This window comes from Melanerpes formicivorus, unplaced genomic scaffold (assembly GCF_026170545.1).
Source record: "Melanerpes formicivorus ecotype bairdi unplaced genomic scaffold, bMelFor1.0.p_v2 SCAF_13, whole genome shotgun sequence".
Taxonomy (NCBI): Eukaryota; Metazoa; Chordata; class Aves; order Piciformes; family Picidae; genus Melanerpes; species Melanerpes formicivorus.
In genome coordinates, this window is record NW_027142365.1 from 3652722 (window position 1) to 3678613 (window position 25892).

A 25892-nucleotide genomic window follows, 5' to 3' on the forward strand; every position below is an offset into this window, starting at 1 on the left:
CCCCATCCAGGCTCTTCTTAAACACCTCCACTGATGATGACTCCACCACCTCCCTGGGCAGCACATTCCAATGGCCAATCTCTCTTTCTGTCAAGAACTTCTTCCTAACATCCAGCCTAAACCTCCCCTGGCGCAGCTCACAGGGAGTGGCAGAGTTTGTGGGCTGTCTCCGAGTATGCTGAAGGAGAATTCTTTGGGAAAACACACAAAAAAAAGGTAGAATTTGATTTAGAGAACTTAAAGCAGTGCCTCATTAAGAATCCTTGTACACCCTGCTCAAATAATTTCATGCACCCTCACTACAAATAGAATCGGCTGTCATGTAGTCATAGGAAAAGGAATGTTGAAACAAATCAATGAAATAAAGCACTGAAAATACAGTAAAAAGTTAACCAAAGTGAGAACAGAAAGATTGTATGGGAGAGAGAGAAAATAAAAGGAAAAATTAAATCATGCCATCTATTATTTCTGCTACGTGCTACTTACCTACAGCTGCTATTTTTACACATCCAGGGACTTCTTTTCCCTTTTCCTTGCTGCTTGTTAGCTAAGGATTGCCTGAAGCTAGACTCGTTTCCTGGCCAAAACGCCAATTAATTTCAAAAATCCCTGGACTTACAGATCAGATGTTATTGAATTTCTTCTGTGAGCAGAAACCAGGCTACATAATTCCATCCTGCCTTCATCCTTCTGTCAGTGACTGTGGGCTCTGATCCACTGGGTGTAAGTAGATTCCTTGACCCTTCTCTCACCCAGACAAAGAGCAAGGGTGGGTTCTTCTCAGGAGAATTGCTACTGAGTTGCATATCAGCCCCTTTTCAATATTAACATCATAGCTGTATGCCTATTACCTTGTTGCCCCATGCTAGCATTGCTGTCAGTGGTGAGAAACAAACCATAAAGTGAGTTTGTCTGACCAGTTTTAAACATCCTGTTTAGAATGAACAAAATTGTACCATGGAGTTTATCCTCTGGACTGGGATCAGTGTTAGTTACAAGATCCTCAAGAGAAGTTCATCCTTCCAGATCAAAAAACCTCCTGCACTGTGACAGCTTCATCTTTCTTGTCCCTTCTACACTCCAGTCTATGATCTTGCTCAAAACACATCCTAATAATTTTTCAGATGTAAAACTAAAACCACTGGATGCAAAGCATGCTGGCTGCTGAAGTGAGACACAAAAAATCAATGGCAAAGGGAAGCAGAGACACTGAGGGGAAATAGAAGTCCTTTTGTAGAGGTAAAAATGTCAATGGAGGCAAATAGTAAATGGAAGATCATGGATGCTGGTTTGCACCAAGCTTTGATGTAAGTTGAAAACATGTTCCAGATCAGAGATGTCAGAAATATTCCCCATTGTGGGCAGTCTTGCAACAATTACTGCATGATCAGTTGCTTCAACTCCATGTCTACCTTTACAGTATCACAGTATAACTTAGGTTGGAAAGGACCTCGAGGATCATCGAGTCCAACCTATCAACACAGACCCCATGACTGGACCATGGCACCAAGTGCCACGTCCAATCTTTACACTAAGTAAACAACTTAAGGAAAAAAAAGGTGCAAAAAAAAAGGGGGGGGTGGGGACAAAGAAAGTTCTGAATCTATCCCTTTCAGGCTAAGGATGCATCCAAAACAACAAATGAGCAGTGTGGGAGGGATAGATAGAGGGATAGAGACTGTGTCCTCTTGTTCTTCTGCTGGTTGCCTGGAAGAAGAGGCCAACTCCCACCTGGCTACAACCTCCCTTTAAATAGTTGTAGACAGCAATAAGGTCTCCCCTGAGCCTCCTCTTCTCCAGGCTAAGCAACCCCAGCTCCATCAGCCTCTCCTCATAAAGCTGTGCTCCAAACCCCTCCCCAGGTTTGTTGTCCTTCCCTGGATACATCTTTCCTAAGCTGAGAAGCCCAGAACTGGACACAGGACTCTCCAACACAAACACATTCTCTTTCTCAGGATGTAAGATACCCTGGTAAAGGACCCAACACTGCACTGAAATCTCTGGGTAATTTGTGAAGATGCATGGCCTTGGGCACTGGATGTTCCCTGCTTTGCTGATCTCCATGACAACTGAAGTTTATCAATACAGATCAGAATTAGATTATTCACTTTGATGCAATGCAGTGATTTTAGGAACACATCTGAGGTCTGTGCCCTGCTTTCTTTAGGAAGGCTACCTAATTATGATTTATTGCTAACCAGTAAACTTGAAAGTGAGGCAAACGCTGCAGTATTATAATTAATTTTGTTAAGTGTTGCAAGTTTCACATTGAAGTAAGGAGGATTTTATCGTGCATATTGCTGAAGTGTTTGTGGACCTTTGAAAAGCAATGCTGGAACAATTTAGAATATATAGAGAGAGCGTTTCAGATAGTACATGTGTAGGCCAAGATCTATACTTACACAGGTACACAAGCACAAATATAAACACCTATTTATAAATAATTTTGGCTTCATCTGTTGTCAGAGCTGCTTCATATCAGTTATGGCAATCAAACCACAATGTTTTAGGTATTGGCTTTGAATGACAAGAAAAAGAGAGAGAAAGAGGAAGAGAAAGAGAGAGAAAGAGGAAGAGAGAAAAAGAGGAAGAGAAAGAGAGAGAAAGAGGAAGAGAGAGAAAGAAGAAGAGAGGAGAGGAGAGGAGAGGAGAGGAGAGGAGAGGAGAGGAGAGGAGAGGAGAGGAGAGGAGAGGAGAGGAGAGGAGAGGGAGAGGAGAGGGAGAGGAGAGGGAGAGGAGAGGGAGAGGAGAGGGAGAGGAGAGGAAGAGGAGAGGAAGAGGAGAGGAAGAGGAGAGGAAAGAATTAACCAGTTTGGAAAAGACCTTTGAGATCATCGAGTCCAGCCTATCATCCAACACTATCTAATCAACTAAACCACGGCTTTAGCTCTAAAATATCCAGTTATGTGCTACTGACATTTCAATGGAAATTCAGTAGACACTGTTTAAGGGTTTTGGGGGTTTTTTGTACCTAAAGCTCCTGGGAAACAGGGCTGTTCAGGCTTTGCATTGCTGCTTCTTTAATAAACCCCAAAAGATAAGGGACATTTTTTCATCAAGAGAAAGGCACTGATGAGTATAACAGCATTGCTCTCTCTCTCTCACCAACCTGCACACCTCCTTGATCTTTCTAGACAAGGACCATCTATTATTCATGTCTCTTATTTCAAACATACTCTTCCAGTTTGTCACTTGCTCTTGCAACAGATGGTGGGGGAATAGTCTTTGCTGTGCTCAATGAGGGCACAATCTGTGGACAAAGAACTTTGCTCTTTAAGGCTGCCGCAGAGTGTGGAGTCAGATGGAAATTTTAAGTTATCATTAGAAAGTTGTTAAGCACTAAACAGGTTTCAAAGCACTCAGCTAGCTCATCAACCACATAAACCAGTGTTGGATCTTTCTGTATCTGTCTGTACATCCACTGAAAGCATAAAACTGCCCCTAAAAATACTTTTTAGCAATGTGCACAAGTAGTATTTAAGGACAAAGTCACCATTCCTACCTCAAAAGAGAAAATAACAGGATTCAGCTTCCATCATGCAACTATCACTGTGCTGGCCATGGCACAAAGGACTTGAACTCTAACAACCTTCTAAGGATTTCCAAATAACAGAAGCAGAGCACTTTTAAACCTTACAATCATCAAAGATGGGCTTGTAACCACGAGAAACAAGCAACTTCAAAACCAGATCTTGTCAAAGCTCCAGCAAAGCATTTGTATTTCACTGGAAATCAATGGAATTTCCTTTACAAATAAAGACTTGCTCTTCTGGAATGCCCCTCTGGTGAGTGGCCCATGAAACAGCAAAACCACCTTCAAGGTGGACATAGCTTTAGGTCTGACCCCATCATCACTGTAACAATGGTAAAGATGATTATTGGATAGAAGGGGAGTGTTTGGGTTGAGAAGCTGCATTTGACAAAGATGTGGATTCATCTTCCTCTGCTTGCCACAAGCACTGTTGGAGGAGGGATTTTGAGTGGCCCTCTTTCTGCATCTTATCCTCAGCTGTCCAATGAGAACAGCAGCTTACAGGAACATTATAAACACACTAAATATTCTGTTCTGTGCTATTTTACAATGGTTGAGACCACAGTAAATCCATAGATAGATAATCCGTGCACAATAGGGGTTTCAATTACTGTATCTAAAAAGGGATAAGTCCCTGTGTAATGATGTTCTTTCCAGTTGTGCTACATGGCCTACATGATCTTACATTCCTACAGAGCACACTCAGGTTTTTCTCCAATTCCTACCTGGAAAGATTTGGCACAAATAATACCACCCTACCCCCAGAATAATCTGAAACAGAAACCATAACACCCCCAAACCAACATCCAAAATAATTTGAGTTGGGAAGTATAAATGATAGGTATAGGAGCTGTGAATGAGAGCATTTGCTCTAGAGCATCAAATCAATCCATCAAGAATTAGTGGCAATCAAAATAGCAAACATCTGCTTTCCTAGGACTTCAATATGAGATCTAGGTCCTTGCTGATCATGCACTGACACCAAATGGTTTACCATTGTATTTTCTTGTGGTAGAAAAGAATCAGTCCAGGAACATAAGTCCCTTTTGTTCAGTTAGTGAGCATTCCAGGACTCAGCTGCCAGTAGCTGGGGTTGACAAATCAAAGTACCATGCTAAAGAACACACCATTCATCAAGCATCTGCCATTTTCTGGTTAAAAGTGAGACTTCTGGCATGAAGAACCTGTCAATGCTTCTCAATGCTGGCAGTCTGAGCACTTGCAGCAAGACAAAGCAGTAGCAGAATGAATCACTGCGTGTCCAGTGGTTTGTAGGCGAACTGCAGAGGAGTGTTGTTTACCAAAACATTTGTGTTACAACATTGCTTCTCCTGCCCTAACCCTCTAGATTGCACCAGATGTAAAATCATACCTACCTATGATATATGCCATGTTTCTCCTTTCTTTCCAGCAAGATGCTGAGTGGAGGAATGACGTAGACCTGAATTAGCTAGATATATGTGGGGTGTATTTTCTTTTCATTGAGTTTTCAACATGTGATACCAAATTTATGAAGAATCTGTTAAAGCAAAAAGCAGAAACAAGCTTCCCCCCTCCCAAATTATACTATTCATGATAAAGTGGAAATAAGAGTGAAAAGGAAAAAAAAAACAAAAACAAAAAAGAAGAATCTTTTTTACTTCAATGTATTTGGCCCTTGAAATGAATGAATAAGCAAAGACTTGATGGAAATGTGTGGGCTTTTTTAATCTTAAAGGCTATTCCAGCATGCACTTACATCATGCATACCTACTTCAATACTCCAGTGGCCTATGGTGGTAGTTGATTTCTGTCTGTAATGACTCTTTCAGCAATGCAACAATGCTCATGGAAAGAATAGCATGGACTTATCTTTGTGTAGGCATTTCTGTAACTATAGGTCTTTTCTTTTTCCACCCCCCCCTCCTTTTTGTCTGGAGGGTAAACAAACTCTGTCTACAACTTGACCAAAATTCTGACATGGCGTTGCCTGGATTTCTCAGGGGGAAAACAGTGAAGCATTGCCAAATCAATTCACTATTTCATTCCTAAAACTGCAGACAAGGAACTGAGGTATGAAAATCCATGCAAATTAACATGGCCCTGATGTGACCCACTGCATGCTGAACCAGCCACAGTAGGGCTGTTGATATCATAGAATCATAAAATCATAGAAGCGTTTAGGGTTGGAAGGAACCTTAAAGATCCATGGGGCAGGACACCTTCCACTAGACCCGGTAGCTCGAGGTCCTGTCCAACTGGTCCTTCAACTCTTCCAGGAATGGGGCATCTGCAACATCCCTGGGCAACCTGTTCCAGTGTCTCACAACCCTCACTGTAAAGAATTGTTTCCTAATGTCCAGTCTCTTCTAGCTTAAATCCATTCCCTCTTGTCCTATCACTACAAGCCCTTGTAAAAAGTCTCTCCCCAGCTTTCTTGTAAGCCCCTTTCAGGAGCTGGAAGGCCACTATAGTGGTCTTAGAGTGGCCCTCCAGTACCTAATGTGTGTTTCCAGTCCCCAGAAGTGTGAGTATACATTGGATTCATGGAGTCCAGATGTGGGGCTACTTGGCTTTCAGCATAGAGCATAGCAATGTCCCTAAATAATCTACTACTTCTTCACCATGTTTGCACACTGTGAAGGTGGAAATTGCTGAAAACCAGGCAGAGCTTTCTGTTTGGAAACAACTTAAGCAAAAAACCTAACTGGAATATGCAGGTACAAACACAAGGCATTGCAATTTGCACTACAGGATTAAGCATGTCATGGTCATGGCCATGGCACATTACAGCTGTTCGTGCAATTCTTTCATCAGATGAGATACCTCTCTGAATTAAGTGTGCACTCAGTTGCACTAAGAGTAAAATAAACACCATTTTATGCTTCTCTAGCACCAATGATCTGGGAACTTCTCACTCAGGTGAAAATCCTTTGCTTTTGCACTACTGGTCTTGCTTTGGTTTGATGCTTAATTTGGTAGGGTAACTCAGGAGCGACACATGGTTAACTTAAACCAGGAGATGACTCAGGAAACAAAGTCACGTTTTGTTTTGGTTTTTAATCCCTTTGGCAGTTCGCTTCTTGCACTAAAAAGTAAGTAATGATTATGGCGACCCTTGGGAGGAAGAATGAAGCTGCTTACAGTTGTCAGGACAAAAAAAAAGTAGAAATCAAAATGAAAAGAATCATTCAATTACGACGGACATTTTAACAAGTGGCTTCTATTTCCTTTTTAATTACTACCTCAGCTGCTTAGATATTTTTGATGAATCTAGCCCCCAATCATTTCAGCCATAAGGAGGTGTGTCTATGCAAAACAGCAGTAAAAGAAAGATGGAGTTACTGTTCTCTCAGGATCTGACATGTTTTGAGCTGTTCAGTCTGAAGTGGGATGAGCCACATGCAGGCAGCTCGGAGGGGTGGGGGGAGGTGCCAAAATGCAGGGGAAAAAAGGCATGAGGCTGGTAATGAATGATAAAATGGAAGCTTTTAACCACTAAAGCAGCAAACTGCTACCATGCTTCCATGTTTTTGTCAGCCTGAAGGCAAAGGCTGTTGCACGTAACGATCATGAGGTTATTTAGAGAGGAAGTCTCATTTTTGTTCATGGCAGCTGGATTATTTTGAACATTGTCTAGTGGCTCCACTATGTTTATTAAGCCTGAGCTCCTCAGCAGTGCACTCTCCTCTCTTGTGAGCCCTTCATAGTTCACAGCTAGCTTTAGTAGTGGGAATTCTGAATAATAAATGCAGAGTGGTAACAATTTATAATTAATCTTTGAATTGAAGCACATCCCCAAGGCTTTTAATGTCAAATACAGGCTTAAGTGATTTGCAGAACAATAGAATCATAGAATGCTTTGGATTGGAAGGGACCTTTAAAGGTCATCTGCTCCAACACCCCTGGAGTCATCAGGGACATGTTGAACTCAATCAAGTTGCTCAGAGCCCCTGACCTTGAACCATGACCATGATTTCTATAAAATGGAACTGGAGGTGGATTTGCCTTACAAAAATAGAAAGGAACTGAGTGTAAACATAGACCAGGCATATAAGAAGAAAATAAATCCTAAATGCAAGTTTTTGTAGAGACTTTTTTGTTTCTTACTCTTTTTGAAGTCCAGGGCTAATAGGTTATTCCAAAAAGTGGAAGACTGATACTAGAATAAATCTCAATCACTGCTGCAGATACCAAGTGATACAACCTTCAGAAGCAGACTGAACATCCTTCTTCAGCCACAACTAAATACACAGTACTTAAATATGGTGTGGAATTAAAGATCTGGATAGAGACTTGAACTGAATGAAATGATGTTGAACTGTTTGAAACAGCAAAGTAGGGCATGGAAAAAAAAATGCTTAACATGGACCACAGCCTAAATGCCACAGAGGTTTCAATATGGTGACACAACCATACCACGATCTAGCTTTTCCCTTTCTTGTGACAGCTCTTGTGACAGAGTATGTGTGCACAAGCATTGGGTGGATCTGGTGTACACCTGCATAGGCTCATGAATTTCTGGTTTTTGTCCATTTCTCTTATTTTTAATCATTTCTGTGCGGCTTTTCTGTTGTCAGATCTGTTTGGATAAACAACACTCCACTCCGTAGCACATACATAAATGCAAGATCAATCAATACACACCCAGTTAGAGAGTTGCAAAAGAAAATATGGGGGAAGAAAATAAAGTAATGGCAGCGAATGGAACAGAAAATATGATGTTTGTTGCTTGTTTTAATTTCCTTTGGTTTTGGTGGCTAACAATACACATAGGAAAAAATACCAGTCAAACCTAGTCACCATATTGATCAAGAATGACAAGGACGTTCTCTAATCAAGTTCAATCACTGGAGTCTATGGCATGCTTTTGCTTCATATGTACAAGATGTGCAGCAGACACCAAACATGCACTGAGCAGGTCGTCATCGAGACATAACTCTGCACATCTTCAGTGCTAATTGCAGTCTAAATTCAGTAAATTGCTTCCCAGCAGCACATCTGTGGGAAGAACTTCATGCAAGCCCCAGGCGAACCATGCATCCACTTAAACCTATGCACTACACTTTCTCCTCAGGTCTGATTCTGAGTTATAGCCACCTGCAGAATGCCTTTTAAAGCAGGGCTTTTAATGGTGGAAACGCAGTTTAGAGCCAACTTCAAGAGTAGTACTTTCAGTAAGTGGATGTCTGACTACAGAGATGAAAATGGGAAGTAGAAAGTGTTATTATTTCATGTAAATGTAAACAATAAGAAGGAAGGGAAGAAAAATAGGCAGCTGGAGAGCACATTTTTCCCTGAAAACTGCCATTGAGATGGATAATGTGAGTGTGGCTATTTAGGCTGAATGAAACTAATCACTGGATAACATTTAATGAAAGTACTACAAAAGGATGCCCTGACATTTATCATCTCTATTTAAGGTTTGTACTACTTGCCTTTTCTCAGCAGGAATTCAGTGCTGCATCAGATTGTCTCACCTATGCTTATGAGCAACTAGGAATCAATAGAGCTCACAAGAAAAAAAATTACCAACTAAATGTGGGTGGTGGTGAGGCTGAAGAGCCAAGAAAACACCAAATGTGCATCCCAGTTAATTAAAATTAGATATTTTTTAATGAGGAATGATTGCATGTAGTCAAAACGGGACTGGTGGCCATCTCAAATGGCTATTTTCTGTCCTCTAATGAGGTGGAAACTTAGGGAAAAAAAAATATGTCAGCTTAAAAAAGAAAGAAAAATCACAAAGTTTAAAAACTTCTAATGGGAAATTTCAGGATTTGTTATGAGGTTTTTAAGCCATTCCAGCTGGGTGGGGGGGTTGTTTGGCTGAAGTTGAAGTCGTTCGAGGTTACCAGAAACACGAAGGTAAGGCAGTTTTAAGAGATCTTCCCAAATCTTAGTTCAGTTCAGAGTTAATGAACTCTCTCCCCAAATCTCATTGCTGTCAGTGAACTTTGTAGCATGTGCCTGGAATGTACCAAGCACAGCAGGCTGTCCCATGAGTGTGACGATGTTTCTGCCTGGTCAGTTTGTTAATTTCCAGGTAACTGACCTGCAATGAGGTTTGGGGGTTCGGTTTTAATCCTCTTTTTTTGCCTTCTTACTTTCTTTCTTTTTTCTGTTACTTTTTTATTTCCTTTTACTTTTTTCTTTTCTTTTACATTTTCCCTTTTCTTTTACATTTTCCCTTTCTTTTACTTTTTTTCCTTTTCTTTCACTTTTTTCCTTTTCTTTTACCTTTTTCCTTTTCTTTTATTTTTTCCTTTTCTTTTACTTTTTTTCCTTTTACTTTTTCCTTTTATTTTACATTTTTCCTTTTATTTTACTTTTTTATTTTACTTTACTTTTTTTCCTTTATTTTACTTTTTCTTCCTTTTATTTTACTTTTTTTATTTTAATTTTTTATTTTATTTAACTTTTTATTTTATTTTCTTTTTCTTTTACTTTTTCCTTTTATTTTACATTTTTCCTTTTATTTTACTTTTTAATTTTATTTTACTTTTTTTCCTTTATTTTACTTTTTCCTTTATTTTAATTTTTTCTTTTCTTTTACTTTTTTATTTTCTTTTTTTCCCCCTTTTGTTTTACTTTTTCCTTTTCTTTTAGATTTCCCCTTTTCTTTTACTTTTTCCTTTTCTTTTACTTTTTCCTTTTGTTTTACTTTTTTCTTTTCTTTTACTTTTTCCTTTTATTTTACCTTTTCCTTTTATTTTACTTTTTTCCTTGTATTTTACTTTTTTCTTTTCTTTTACTTTTTCCTTTTATTTTACCTTTTCCTTTTATTTTACTTTTTTCCTTTTATTTTACTTTTTCCTTTTCTTTTACTTTTTCCTTTTCTTTTACTTTTTTCCTTTTATTTTACTTTTTCCCTTTTATTTTACTTTTTCCTTTTCTTTTACTTTCCCCTTTTCTTTTACTTTCCCCTTTTCTTTTACTTTTCTCTTTTATTTCACTTTTCCCCCTTTTATTTTACTTTCTTCCCCACCCTCCCCCCCAGAGCTGATAAAGAAAGCTGAAAGCTAACATTAGTTTTAGTGCCTTTTGGCTTCAAAGTAAATAAATACATAAAAGCACAACCAACCAAATAAATTGAATAGATCCTATGACTCTTCATAGATCAAATCCCTGGAGTGTCTTTCATACTTTGTCTCCTTTTTTTTTTTTTCCTATGTGTATGTTAGAAATCTAAAGTGATTATTGTTTTATTTGTACTTACAAGTAAATGCTGGATTCATTGCCCCCGATATCAGGTGACTGCAGTTTCTGCACAAGTATCACAATTATGCCAATGAAAAGCACAAAGTTTATCTAGGGGGGAAAAAAGAAAGAAAGAACAAAATATGACAATGATATTTTTTCTTCTTTTTTCACTTAGCAGAATGAGACTTTCCCCAGTGACTTGCTGTCTTCATTGCCTTATTCTTCTCCAAAGTGAGAAATTTTCTTTATAGAATCGTAGCATCAACAAGGTTGGAAAAGACCTCAGAGATCAGCAAGTCCAACCTATTACCTAACACCTCCTGACAACTAAACCATGGCTTCAAGTGCCACATCCAATCCTTTTCAGAGCACCTCCAGGGACAATGACTCCACCACCTCCCTGGGCAGGAGCAATGGGAAAAGTTTACAAGTGTCTCATTGCCTCTTTCCCAGGCAAAAAAAGGCTAAAAGCAGAATTTCTTCAGTGCCAAGCAAGATAAGACAAAGAGAAGCAAAAAGGTTTCAACCTTTTTTCATTATCAACCAGGGCAAAGAATAAAAAGAAAGATCTCTGCACATCAAAGCTGTATAGGAAAGATCTCTTCACCTCCCATTCGTTGAACCAAAGCATTTCTCAGTTGAGTAGCATCCATTAGTCATAACTTAGTGTCTCTCCTTTCAGGAAAAAGCCAAGTGGTGTTACTTGCCCTCTGCTTGACTGAACCTATCCCAAGCTGAGTTGAACTCATGTATTTTGGGAAGGGTGGAGTGAGTGTGTATGTGTGGGGGAGGGTGTTTAATATTCTCCTTCAAGTCTTTTAGTTTCATGTCATCCTGGACATCTTCTCTTTTGTAGTATCATGTGATTACAAATGTATCTTTAAAAACTTAGAGGTTAATAAAACGAGTTGAATTCAATTCTTTGGCTTTAGAGTAATGCCAGAATTCAACAGTGGAAAATTTAAGCTGGTATCTTATGCCATCTTTTACTCCTGTAAGGATGCCAAGAACTTGAGCTAGATGTGAACAACAGTTTTAGAAGCATTTTCCACCTGCTCTGAAGACAACAAATGAAGAAGCCCAGTCATGGCTTGCTAGTTGCTTGAATGTTTAATGCTTTCAATAAAAGACAGGTATAAATGATGCCCCAAAGTCACAGAATATATCTGTAAAGCATAGAAACTCACAGACAATGTCACAAAACCCCTTCATCACAATACCCTTCAGTGCTATTAGCTGAATTACCTTGAATATGTCTGAAGGTGACTGTAATTCATAGTGCTGTCCAACTACTTAAAGGAAGAAGCACCAAACCTGATGAAAACACCTACATGTAGATAGCTACCCATGAGCTGGATGTCTAAATTCCCACAGCAGTCAATGAAGACCTGCCCAATCCTGTCACTGAAGCATGGACAGCCTATACGTGGTACCAGACATCTTTTTAGGTGTCATTAGCCATATGGTCTAGGGACTCAATTTCATTTTCTACCTGGAGAAGCTCATCACCATTTCAAAAATCTCATATTCTTGTGAGGCAGCAGCTGGAGTCCAAAAAGGGTACTTAGAACCTCTCAGTCACCCACACCTGCATCTCCAGCATAATTTGAGTGAAGTCCAAGGCATCCATCAACTAAAGAAAGCTCAAATGCCTTGCTGACAGCTGATGGTGTTGCACTACATCCACAGTGCTGTTATAAAGCTAATATTAGAGAAATAAATCTCTCTGTGAAAATTAATTCCTTTCAACAGACACAGTCCAGTTTTCCAGTAACTGGTATGTATTATTCATTTGGGTGCACTGGGTTGCCCCACTTGTCCTTCACCTGCCACCACAAACGGCACAGTATTCCCATACATCATGTGCTGTATCTGTCAGTCCCAGGTAAATGCCTTCTATGTGGTGGGCTCCCACTGAAGCTATTTGGTTTCTCTGTTTAAGCAACTGAGTAATTCCTTGTCTACACAGTCTTTACCTGCAGGCAGTGCACTATTATTTATCCTATACTAAACCTTCATTCTAATAGTGCAATTACTTGGCATGGTGGATGACAAATGGTGGACATTCAGACAAGCTGTCCGTTAGTCCGACACTTGTGATGCAGCAACAGTTTGTAAAGCCATTTGAAGACATTTGCATGTCATTTTCCCTCTGAAGTGTTGAGGAAGCACTTTCCAAGTGCTGCTTACCATGATTGATCCAACCACAGGACCCTTGATGACCCACCACAGGGCAGTGTTGTCATTCATGTCCCAGCAGCTGCAGTCGTTGATGAAAAAAATGGGGTGGAGAGAGAGAAGGAAAGATAAAGATAAAGGACATAACAAGCAAGGTAATAAACTTACAACAGTTTTTAAGGAGGCACAGAGAGGGAGATGAATGGCATTTCACCAAAGGATTCTGCCGAAGCTCATCCCACATAGATGCATTTGGACATTCATTTGCAGAGAAAGGTAATCTCAGGACCCCTTAGACATAAGGGACTCCAGCTTTAATATGCACTTTTAATGCCAGAAAAAACAATAATGATGGAAAAAAACCCTTATTTCCCCTGCCACACCACCTCTGCTACAGTCTTTTAAGTTGCTAAGAGTTTGATTGTCAGTTGAAAGATGGTTTTTATTTGTCTCCACTTTCTTCCCTTCATGTTTCCCTGTGGAAAGCAGAAAATGGCAGAAATGTGTCTACTTTGTACCTACAGTTCTGAGAAGAAGGATTTCCCTCCCACTGGGACAGCAGCCAAAAGTCCCAGCAGTGGTTGTCATGGTGCATTTGTCAGATGCCAGAAACAATTTGAGAGAGCATGCAGGAATAAAGCACTGCTGATCTTGAAAGCATAAAGCAACTTCCCTGTCATTTAAATGGTAGTCTGGTAGCATCTGAGGGAGAAGTGAAAACTCTTCAAACAGAGCTGTATACATATGTGGGTGTGAGGAGGCAGAGTTAAAATGTTATCATCAAAGTGCATGGGAGAGAAATCCCAAGGAGCTGAGTGATGTCTGGTTTAGAAATTCCAGTTGAAATTGCCTTCCCACAAAGCATACAATAAGGATGTGTGTGGTAGAGCTGGGGAGAGGAAAGGAAATTTAGAGCTGGGATGCCAAATTTGCACAAAATGACACATGCCTGCTTCTGTCTACAAAGATTAGGAACCTGAAAATCCCTCAGATCTACAGGATTGATGGAGGAGATTTTTGAATGCAAAGTAACACTTCAGAGCTACCTCACCGTGATGCTCAACCTAAAATATTTCAGAGGACAAATGTTCAAAGGGAACTCCTCCCCCACAGGCTGGAAATCAGGTTCTTTTCAGTTATCAGCAATTGTATGCCAAAATAAAAGCACCTAAAATCCTCAGTTACCTTTTTAATCCTTCCAATCCAATTATGCATGAATTTCATGATGTGTTCTGAAAATTACCCGCTATTTGAAGAGCTCAGCCTCTCTAAGATGCACACCAAATCTGCCCTGAAAGCCCTTAATGAGTTGGCCAATGCTGGAAAAATCTGGGCAAATCCTAATATGGAGCCAGGTGTACACCAGTGATTAATGTGTGGCAGTTTGTCTGTGTAGAAATGAGAAGCTGCCTGCTCTACTTGCAGTCACCTTTAATGAAGACATCTACAGCACAGCTAGTTAGGAGGGGGTTGGTCTCTTCTCCCAGGCAAGCAGCACCAGAACAAGAGGACACAGTCTCAGGCTGTGCCAGGGGAAGTTTAAGCTTGAGGTGAGGAGAAAGTTCTTCACAGAGTTGTTAGCCATTAGAATGTGCTGCCCAGGGTGGTGGTGGAGTCACCATCCCTGGAGGTGTTCAAGAGGGGATTGGACGTGGCACTTAGTGCCATGGTTTAGTAGTCATGAGGTGTTGGGTGACAGGTTGGACTTGATGATTCCTGAGGTCTTTTCCAACCTTATTGATTCTATGATTCTGTGATTCCAGACTCTGACTGCAATAAGCAGACACTTGGAGTTTGCTGTATTTGGGGTTTTGTTTGTTTTGTTTGGTTGGTTTAGTTTTTTCACACTGATGTATTTGAAATGTGTACACCAGGGTGACACATGATCCCCTACAAATGCTTGTTCCTCTTGGACCTATTCTTCTTCTGCAGGTTGCATCCCCACCAAGCTCAGCTGCCAGAGTCAACCTTGTAGGTGTCATCAATGAATCAGATAAATCTCACACAAAGGTTATTTTCAAGGACTTTTTTGGTCCAGTTCCTGTGATGTCTATAGGATGGATGTGGTAGAATGAATGCCACCTTCTCTCTCAGAGAAACATGACCAGATGAATGAAAAGAAAAAAGGAAAGTTAAAAAAGGCAATGCCCAACAGGGCAGTCTGTAGTATCACCCAACAAGCTGAGCTACGTCAACAGGCTCCTAATTTCTTTCAGATCCATTACTACTGAGGAGGTCAGACACACAGGACTCTCTATCAGGATGAGTGAAGGGAAGGGAGCCAGTGGGCTGGGGAAGAGATCTGACTTCCATTTGAAAAGGCCAGAGTCAGATCTCTGTTACATCTCTGGTGCGTATCTGGAACAACTCAGTTTAGGAAGGATGTTGACTTGCTGGAACGAGTCCAGAGAAGAGCAACAAAGTTGGTGAGGGGTTTGGAACACAAACCCTATGAGGAAAGACTGAGGGAGCTGGGGTTGCTTAGCCTGGAGAAGAGGAGACTCAGGGGTGACCTTATCACTCTCTACAACTACCTGAAGGGAGGTTGTAGACAGGCAGATGATGGTCTCTTCTCCCAGGCAGCCAGTACCAGAACAAGAGGACACAGCCTCAGGCTGCGCCAGGGGAGGTTCAGGTTGGATTTTAGGAAGAAGTTCTATACAGAGAGAGAGATTGCCCATTGGAATGGGCTGCCCAGGGAGGTGGTGGAGTCGCCGTCATTGAAGGTGTTCAGGAGGAGACTTGATGGGGTGCTTGGTGCTATGGGTTAGCTGTTTGGGTGGGTTGGATTGGTTGATGGGTTGGACACGATGATCTTGAAGGTCTCTTCCAACCTGGTTTGGTTTATTCTAATAAAGGTTTATTCTAACTCCATTTAATTCAGTAGCACAGCTCTGGTTAAACAGACAGTTGGATTTATCTCCACAAAACCTGGCATTTACAGGGATGTGAATCAGCAGCTGAAGTCAAGGCAGCTCTGCCAGTTTCAGAAGGAGCAAGCAGAAGGAATCTCAGACTCAGAGTCTGTATTTTAATCCATGCCTCTGTGACTGTGGTTTCCCACTTCAGTAATTTCTCCAATGTTTTCAGGCTCATGCTGGCTTCTCCCCCACCCCCAGAACAATACTTGCTGCTTTTTAAAAAGCAACCACTGAGACATTCATCTAGAATCTGTCTGAATGTCTTGCATGTTAAACAGCTTCTCTAACTAAAAAGAAAGGAAAGGATTATTTGAGTTTTTAATTTCTTTCTTTCTTTCATTCTTTTTTTCCCTTCCCTTCTGTGAAACATTCCCCTACCCATAAAATGCAAGGACTGTTTGGACTCCTTAGAGAAATTAGTGCATTTAGGACCAGGGCTGTAATCATAATAATGACACAACAGGGGGTTCTGGCTTGTTTTGCATGGAAATTAATGATTCAATTTGTCTTAATGTCAAAATAGAACATTGGGTCAAAGCACTAGCAGCCCCAGTGGAGGACGGGCTTTATGTGCTTTCCAAACAGAGCATGAAAGAACAAGGATGACAGAAACCTGACAAAACTGGGAGTCTTGTGCAAAGTTTGGATTCAGGCATTTCTAATATGAGGTAAAATTGAAACCTAACTCTAAGTCTCTCTACAGTGGGAGTTTGGTATGGAATCACAGAATCACAGAATGATAGGTGTTGGAAGTGGTCTCCGAAGATCCTCTGATCCATCTGGAACATTACTCAGGATCACATCCAGGTGGCTTTGAAATGCCTCCAGAAATGAAGACTCCACATACACTCTGGGCAGCCTGTTCCAGGGCTCTGCCACACTCAAAGGGAAGATTTTTCCCCCCCTTATGTTTATATGGCACCCCCTGTATTCCAGTTTGTGTCAACATTCTCTTGCCCTGTTACTGGACACCACTGAGAAGAGCCTGGCCCCAACTTTCTGACACTCACCCTTTACATAGGCATTAAGGAGACAGTAACATCTTTCACTCAGATCAAGGTTTTTAAAGAATCACTGCTGGGTTCCACAATTTTTTCCCTATCTCCCTCATTCCCAGCATTTTTTTTTTCTCTAACATCCCTCCAATTTCAAACACATCTGTCATGAAAAAGAAACCCCCACACAAACCAGCACATTGCTAAGTTTGTATTTTCAAGGTGTACATCCATTCCCACCAGCTGTGCCTGCAGTAATTTGCCATTGGAATGGGCTGCTCAGGGAGGTGGTGGAGTCACCGTCCCTGGAAGTGCTTAAAAAGAGCCTGGATGAGGCACTTGGAGCCATGGTTTAGTTGATTAGATGCTGTTGGGTGACAGGTTGGACTCAATGATCTCAAAGGTCTTTTCCAACCTGGTGTATTCTGTATTCTGCTGCTCTATCAAACCACTCAACCTACTGTCTACTAAGATGTGCTCTGGGAGCAGCCTTTCCTTCTGGTCTTTTGGAAAAGGATGCAGGATATTTGCAGGAGTTTTCCTTAAGCAAAGGACCATTTGGTTGGAATCTGCTTGCTGGAATTCTTTCTGTAATTATTTTTGTTTCCTGCTTTTTTAATAAGCAGAGAAGTTGTGGATTTCTGTCTCACATCTACTTATCTCCCCCCATTAGAGTTGGGGAAAAAAATATCTCCCAGGGGAAGCTAAACTCCTAATTGCCTTTGTGAATCAAAGCTCGGCAACTCCTTGTGCAGAATTCACACCTCACACAGCGGAGGTATGTGCAGAGGTTTCTACAGCTGAGCCCATCACCTTCATCTTCCCTCATGATCATTTGGAGAAGAGAAGACAATCACAGATATGATTCACCTGACAGCTCTTTTACAGTGAGATAAATCATATCCTGGATGCCACTAATTTGCCAGAGGAGGGAACAAAGGGCCACTGGGTCATATGCATGGTTACAGGGTGGATGCTTACATCTTCTATGAACTCACCAGTGCAACAGGGACATAAACATCAAATTAGGGCTATTTATGCAGCCAAACAGGAAAGCACACTAGGTTGAACACTGGACCTAAGCTACTTGCGCACAAGGATCAGTGCCAGAAATGGAAGAGGAAGTTAGTCATGTCCTCTAATCACTATAGCTCTCTTTCACCCCTGTCATCATGCTGAATGCACCTGAGATGATTTTCCACGCAGCTATACCTACCCAGTATCATCAAAGTGAAGTCTCAGCACTGCCCAGACAGTGACACAAATTGTTGGGGTACCTGTGGAAGAGAAGATGGTGATATCATTAGCAGGCTAGACACATTCAGGACTCAGCAATGAGCCCTTCTCTGCCACCTCTCCTCTGAGATTTTCTTTCCTGATGGCACTTATGCACAAAACAGTGCAATTCACCGCATTAATTCAGAACTCTAGAAGCATCCATCCCTGACAGAGACCGGGTTAGTCGTGCAGGGATTACAGGAGGACAAGTTGCTAACAGGAAAGGATGAACTTATTTGGGGTCATAATTGCACAAAGCTGTTGCACGGCGTCTTGTTGCGTGAGCAGTAAAAGTGTTTGTACAGAATAAAAGCAGTGCCAGTGGCTTCTGTGTCTAGAGTTACTGTAATTATGCAATAATTGCAGACTGGCAGATGCTGAGCTCTAATGGCATTATTGTGTTCTTTGTATTCTTCTGTGGGTTTGTTGTAAATGATTAGCATATATTGTATTTTCCCCCTTATTGTGTAAATAACTGATTTTGCTTTACTTAGTCAACCACAACAAATCAGTAGAGGATAGCTTTCCTTTACTCCCATGAATATTTCAGCTTCATTCTTTAACAAAAACAACCCAAAGCCCCAAACCAGACTGTTCAGAACAAGAATGTCATTTCTATTTCAGACATATTGGGTTTTTTAATATTTACATAATGCATTTAATCTTTGTATAATACATGAGTCCTGTGTCCAGTCCTGTGCCCCTCAGTTTAAGAAAGAGGTTGACTTGCTGGAATATGTCCAGAGAAGGGCACCAAAGTTGGTGAGGGGTTTGGAACACAAGCCCTATGAGGAAAGGCTGAGGGAGCTGGGGTTGCTTAGCCTGGAGAAGAGGAGGCTCAGGGGAGACCTTATTGCTCTCTACAACTACCTAAAGGGAAGTTGTAGACAGGCAGAGGTTGGTCTCTTCTCCCAGGCACCCAGCACCAGAACAAGAGGACACAGTCTTAAACTGCACCAGGGGAGGTTTAGGTTGGAGGTTAGGAAGAAGTTCTTTACAGAAAGAGAGATTGGCCATTAAAATGTGCTGCCCAGGGAGGTGGTGGAGTCACCATCACTGGAGGTGTTTAGGAAGAAACTGGATGGGGCACTTGGTGACATGGTTTAGTTGATTAGATGGTGTAGGACAATGGGCTGGACACGATGATCTTGAAGGTCTCTTCCAACCTGGTGTGGTGTGGTGTGGTCTATTCTATTCTATTCTATTCTATTCTATTCTATTCTATTCTATTCTATTCTATTCTATTCTATTCTATTCTATCCTATCCTATCCTATCCTATCCTATCCCATCCTATCCTATTCTAAAACTTAAATCAACACAGTAACAATCCACTAAGAAATCTGGATTTATTTCCCTTTCTGATAACACCAAAAAAGCAGGGGGTTGGTGGATAAAGACTTGAAAAAAAATTAATAACAATGTAGTCCTGCAAAACAGCTTAGGGTAAGCTGGAACTGTATTTTATGGCAAATAAAATCTTTGCCTAGGAAACTGCCTACAGCTCTTCAGGCACTGCTGGAAAGATAAAGTGCTCCAAAGCGAACAAAACAAGGTCCTTGATAACAGCAGCTTGCAGCGGTGAACAGGACTGTCATAAGTTGACAGGGGCAATTATTTTTCATACATTTTTGCAAGGCTGTGTTGATGTCACACTAATTAGTCATTCGACTGAATCCCCTTAAATGAGCCTCTGTCAGATTTCATATTCCCACCATCAGAAATGAAAATGTCCCTGCTAGACCTCAGTGACGGCTGAGGCCCTCCCTCCTCCTTTGAAAAAAGCACACTGAGCTATTTGAAAGTAAGATGAAATAGATAAATCAAATTAATGATAAAAAGACAGGTTTTGGAGGAGAAGAAATCAATCAGGCAGATTTAATTGAAATGGAAGTCTGCTTTTCTTATGTGAGAGCACCTAGAAAACCTTGAGCTCCTTGTGCACTGAACAGATGCTCGATAATAAAACCAAGGCTCAGATCTCAAACGGGAGTCTCACGTGCTGCCGAGTTTACACTCATTTGCACCTCGTAATATTTGATGGCATGGATAACATTCCATGTCTGAGACATGGGCAAGGAGGCAGAATTAGGCTGTGTCATAAAAATAGAGTTTTAAAACCACATTTCAGATCAGCTGGGAGTTTTGCACCATCTGCTCTATGAATATACATATACTCACACTACTTTTCTTTGCATCTATCTATCTCTCTCTATATATATTTATATCTTTCTCTCTCTCTCTGTCCATATATATATATATATTCACCACCCTCTTTTCAGCTTCTGCCTAACATTAGCAAACAGACAAGCCCCAAAGAGGAAGAGAGCTATTCCTGATGACTGTGTCTCTGCCCTGAGTAAGGAGTAGGCATTAGCAGAGATCCCAGGGAGACAGCAGACCATCCGGAGAGGTCAGCAGCATGTTGCATATTTAAGAAGAGGGTGAAAAAAATTGTCTGGATCAACACAGCCCCAGGTAGTTCCCATCAATCAAATGAAGGCACTGATGTGCTCAGCACATTTTAAGAAACAGAAAACCATCCAGATGCTGAAAAATGCTGAGCTGCAAAATAAGGAAAATGTTTATTGCTGCTTCAATGCAACTCCCTCCATGTCAGCTCGGAGCTGAGAGGATGGTTTTGCCCAGCATCACTTGCATCCGGTGTCTGGAAGTGCTTTGGTTGTTGCAATGTGCCAATTGCTCCTACCTAGCCAGGGGAACTGCTATTCAAGTTGAAGTATGCAGGAGCTAAGAAAACATTGTCTTGTAGAAATGAACAAACAAACACCGATCATGCAACCAGACAAGCCAGAAAGCACCAAAACCATTCACAGTTGGAGGTTCTCTTAGTGTTATTAATAGGCATTAATGACAGTAAATAGTTAGATCTTATTTTTTGGCCTTCAATTCAAGGCCAAACATTGGGAAGTTTCATTACAGAATCAATCCATCCAGGTAGCTCTTTCATTACAGAAACTGAATAAAAAAATCCTCAACCCATTGATAACTGGTAATATTATAACTATTAATATATTTTATTAATAACTATTAATAATTCTTACATGCAGACCAACCTACAGATACAAAATTTCTGCCAACTAGTTTGGAAGAGACCTTTGAGATCAAATCTAACCTATAATCCAACACTATCTAATCAACTAAATCATGGTATCAAGTGCCCCATCCAGTCTCTTCCTAAACACCTCCACTGATAGTGACTCCACCACCTCTCTGGGCAGCACATTCCAATGGCCAATCTCTCTTTTCTGTAAAGAACGTCTTCCTAACATCCAGCCTAAACTTCCCCTGGTGCAGCTTGAGACTGTGCCCTCTTGTTCTGGTGCTGGTTGCCTGGGAGAAGAGATGAACCCCCAGGTGTTACAAAATGGAGCAGACAAAAAAAAACAAGCACAACATGGTTTGGTTTGCAGTGGTACTTCAAAACAAAGAGTGAAACTTTACTTTGAAAGTAGAAGTGGAAATATTAGATGGTTCATGGAATCATCGTGTGCACTAAGACGAATTTTCTTAGACAAGAAATGTCACGTACCCCAGCCAATAATAGTGTACCAGTAGAAATATCTCCTTTCTGGGAAAAAAGTTTCTACCAATAAAGTGAAAAGGTACAGTCCCTCAATAAAAAGCCAGAAGTAGTTGGACATGACACAGTAGTGAAAAAACACCATCACTGCTTTACATTCCACCTGCAGAGAATCAAGACAAATAAAGTTATTTTCATGTCATTTCCACTCAACAGATACAGAAAATGCATTCAACCTCTCCAAACCTCCAAAGGAACACAGCTGGGACTAGTATTACACAGTTTAAGAGTAAAATTTTAAAAGCATGAGAAGAATGTGAGGTACCACTTAAAGAGCAAAGATGGAAAGGGCAGGTAGCCAATTTTACCAGTGGGAGGTGGTTGATGAGCATCCGCAGACAGCTTGAGAACGTCTTGCGTTAGTGGGAGTTCACATTGGCAATGAACGCTAATTGCTAGGTTTAAACCCCCTTCCAAGGTTTAAGTGCAGAGATGAAAGGAATCCTATTGAGAAACCTAAGGAAGGATGTGAAATGGCAGGTTGATTGTAGAAAGCCCAGAGAGGGGGCTCAGAAAGGATGCACCCTCCTGCGTGCAGAGGAGAATTGTGCTTCCTTGCCATTCGCAGGTGTTGGCACTGGGGGACATGAAATGAAAAGAAGTGTAAAGAAAGTAGGAAAGTAGAATGATTTACTGTGAGAAATGATAGAAGCTTTCACTTCACTGGAGGGGAAAGCAGAAGACAAAAGAAGGGGAGGTGGGGGGGGGGGGGGGGGAATGGAAAAAACCAAAGCACTCTAAAAATCTTTAAGTGGAAACCAAACTCTCCCATAACTCCGTGAGAGTAGGACACACTTCTCTTTCCAGTATTGTATCCCAGTGAGCTGTCACTATGACTATAGAAGTATGACTTTTCAACTCAGAGCAGTAGCAGTGTATAAACTGGAAGCTCCTGCCTGGGGCAGTGGGAGGCTAACAGTTTGGGCTGGTTACAAGTTGCACTTCAACCTTTGGGACGAATCTGCATCCAACATATTTAAACTGTTAGAACTTCATTTTTCTTCATGGAAGCTCTGCCAGCTGATTCTGGATGATGTTTTGGTCAGTAGATGGCTGATTTGAACTCTTTATGTGTTTCAAAACAAAGAGGCAGATGCCATCATTTGTAGATTGGTATGAACAAACTACAGATCTAATATGGTTTCAGCTTTATCATGGAGAAGAATTAAAACAAAAAGCTGGCTTAGGTGACAAAGAAAAGGCTGACTAAGAAACTACACAGCTGTACTTTCTTTGTGGAAGTGACTCATAGGGAATTTAGCTCATAACTGGATGGATAAAGGAGATCTCAGTTTAGGAACTCACTGCAATTCCATCATAATTACACCCAGTGAGCTGATTTATTGAATCAAATACTATCCTTAATTGTGACAGGAATTGGGATTTACATTTAATATATAACTAAGTGAATCTGTGAAAGAATCTGCTTTCCATGAAACCATGCACTTCAGAGACCAACAGGGGTTCCTTTTGTGTCAAAATCATAGAATCATAGAATTGTTAGGGTTGGAAGGGACTTCGAGGATCAGCCAGGGCATGGACCTCAAGGATCAGCCATGGGCAGGGACTCCTCACACTAGATCAGGTTGCTCAGAGCCACATCCAGCCTGGCCTTCAAAACCTCCAGGGATGAGGGTTACAGCACTTCCCTGGGCAACCTGTTCCAGTCTCTCACCACCCTCATGGGGAAGAACTTCTTCCTAACATCCAATCTGAATCTATTCATTCCTACATTTTTTTTTTCCCATTCCCCCAAGTCCTATCACTCCCTGACACCCTAAACAGTCCCTCTCCAGCTTTCTTGTAGGCCCCCTTCAGACACTGGAAGGCTACAATTAGGTCTCCTTGGAGCCCTCTCTTCTCTGAGGGGACCTAATTGTGGTCACCTTGTTTGCACATGACTCTTGTCTGGCATCCAGAGCAAACAAAGCTCTGGAGAAATATCACACCTTCAGATGAATGAAACTGCAGTGTTTGCTCTCATCCCACCTGTCAGTATACACATCTGTGAAACAGAGAAAGAACCAAAAATCAAAACCTGTAGGTCTGTCCTGAGGGACAGACTGCTGGATCCCAATGCCACCATGAACCCATAATATCCAGTTTTGCTGTGAACTGGGAGGGAACACCAATTACCTTCTCTCCCAATAACTCCTCAGCCTGTGATGCTCAACAGACTGCTGCCTGCCTCATGATTGTGATTTTTTTTTTGTTATTCCATGCTGAAAGAAATACAGGAAAAGCCTTTGGTTTAACTTACTGTTGAGATAAAACAGTGGTTGCCATCCTGTTCAGCATAAAGGACCCCGTCTTTAATGAATACAGATATTGCACGGAGGATGAATGATACAAAGAGGTTCATGTGGATGAAATTTCGTGTGCAGTGAAGCTTCCTGGAGAGGAAAAGAAGAGGGGAGGGGGGAAAAGAGAAAAAGAAAGAGAATAATTTCCTTCAGTGGAAGTAGCACACCAGGACTATTTGCACACGTGCTCAGAATATCCTGGCTCTAAGAATAGCAGCATCTGAAAGCCAGGATAGTGGATAGCACTGACCCTAAAGCTCACCTAGAGGAGCATTGGGAGATTTTCCTCTAAAACTGTAAAACAGACCTATTTCAGAGCAGCTTCTGTGGCTGCATAAACCAGACCTACAACTTCTGCAGCTGCATTTGCAGTCTGTCAAAACGTGGCTACTGGAGTGTGTCAAAGCTGGGGGAACAGCTCTGTTAAAGGGTTGTCTTCCTCTTATTCTACAGCTGGTGAGATAAAAGCTTAAACGTTGTTTGGGGGGAGATGAGCTCAAATTTCTTTCCCCTGGTGACTGAACAGCTTGCTGTCTGTGTCCTGACTCACCTGAAACGACACAGGATAACCATGGCAGTGGTGAGGGAAACAAGAGAAGTGCTGTATCCCACTGTGTACAGAGCCTTCACAGAAAGATAGTAGTAATCCTTGAGAGGCAAACACACACACAGTTAAACACTTCATCTATGGTCACATCTTCCTTACCCTGTCAGTGTGCAGGGGGAATCATAGGCAGGATTTGTTTCTTGAACCCAAGCCTGGTTGTTTTCTCCTCTTGGTTCCCCTGAGATCTCACTGTATATTAGAGAACTGCTCTGTGTCTGACATGCTCCTGAGTCTGCACACTGTGAGGTTTATTTGTCCATGAGCTAGCAAAGGCTGTCTATATTTCTTTGACCACTGTGCATGTATCTGTAGAAAGGAGTTGGGTAAAGCATTCCTTAGTCAACAGGGGAAGAGTTGGGGGCTAACCTGTGCTTCTAGAAGTTATAAGATGTATCAACAGTAATATAATCTAATAATATTCTGGGAACATTCAGTACCAGGCTAGGAAGGATTTAAATCTTGATCTCTCTTGTCACATTTTCATGCCCATAAATACCTGATTGCTTCATTCTAATCACCATCAAATCAGAACATGACCAGAGGCTGGACAAACAGCAGCCTTGTTCCCCCCCTTCATTTGTTTTTAATTATAACGTTAATTCCCACCTGGTTATCAGACTCTGTTTCATTTTCATCGAAGCCGCAGGCATCATAATAATGAGGAAAAGGCTCAGACCAGCCATCTTCAGTGCAGTTTCTGCTGATGTCCCCTATGCAAAACACAGCTGGGAATGTGACACTGCTGAAGCAAAGCCCAGGACATACCACAACACTCCCTGGTACATGACCAAAGAAAATCCCACGGTGCTACTGGGAGTGCTGCGTTTCTTGCTATCCATAGCCATTACATGGCCGTGGTGAGGAAGTTCTACTGTAGTGAGATAACATATATCCCCCTCACTTAGCTACAGGTCTAGGCTCTAATCTGAGAGTGACTTTCTGAGAAGGATCTGTAGGAGAGCAAAGACAGAGTGGAAAGCTCTTCCCCTTCTCTGTCCCATCAGCATACATCTCCAGTTGACCACACGTGGCTTTAGACGACAACTTCAAACCTGTTTCTGATGTCCTTTTCCCTATTATTCCAGTTCTGGTTTCTAACCTTACTCTGAAGCAAGTGTTTACATGGAGGCTCAAAACTGACTCAGATAAACCCTTCACTCTCTTTTCCTCTGTTTTCACCCTAATTGTTTGGCTGATCTCATATAAAGACTAGCTCCTCAATGGCTTGCTCTGACTCAGTTAAAAGGCTTAAAGCCGTACTGAGAAGCACAAGCTGGGGGTAGAAGAGACATAA

General features: G+C 41.3%; 1 protein-coding gene across 6 annotated transcripts in view; it reads right to left on the minus strand.

The window, feature by feature from the left end:
• ADCYAP1R1 (ADCYAP receptor type I) overlaps window positions 1–25892 on the minus strand; it is a 138896-nt gene that overhangs the window by 12531 nt on the left and 100473 nt on the right. For all 6 annotated transcript variants that reach the window (XM_068145905.1, XM_068145904.1, XM_068145902.1 and 3 more), the window contains exons 7-13: window positions 25205–25308; window positions 24542–24639; window positions 23949–24081; window positions 21638–21791; window positions 18025–18085; window positions 12905–12974; window positions 10731–10822 (exon numbers count right to left, since the gene is read on the minus strand). In XM_068145905.1, the coding sequence (XP_068002006.1) occupies window positions 10731–10822; window positions 12905–12974; window positions 18025–18085; window positions 21638–21791; window positions 23949–24081; window positions 24542–24639; window positions 25205–25308 (712 nt within the window). The remainder of the gene's footprint in view (window positions 1–10730; window positions 10823–12904; window positions 12975–18024; window positions 18086–21637; window positions 21792–23948; window positions 24082–24541; window positions 24640–25204; window positions 25309–25892) is intronic.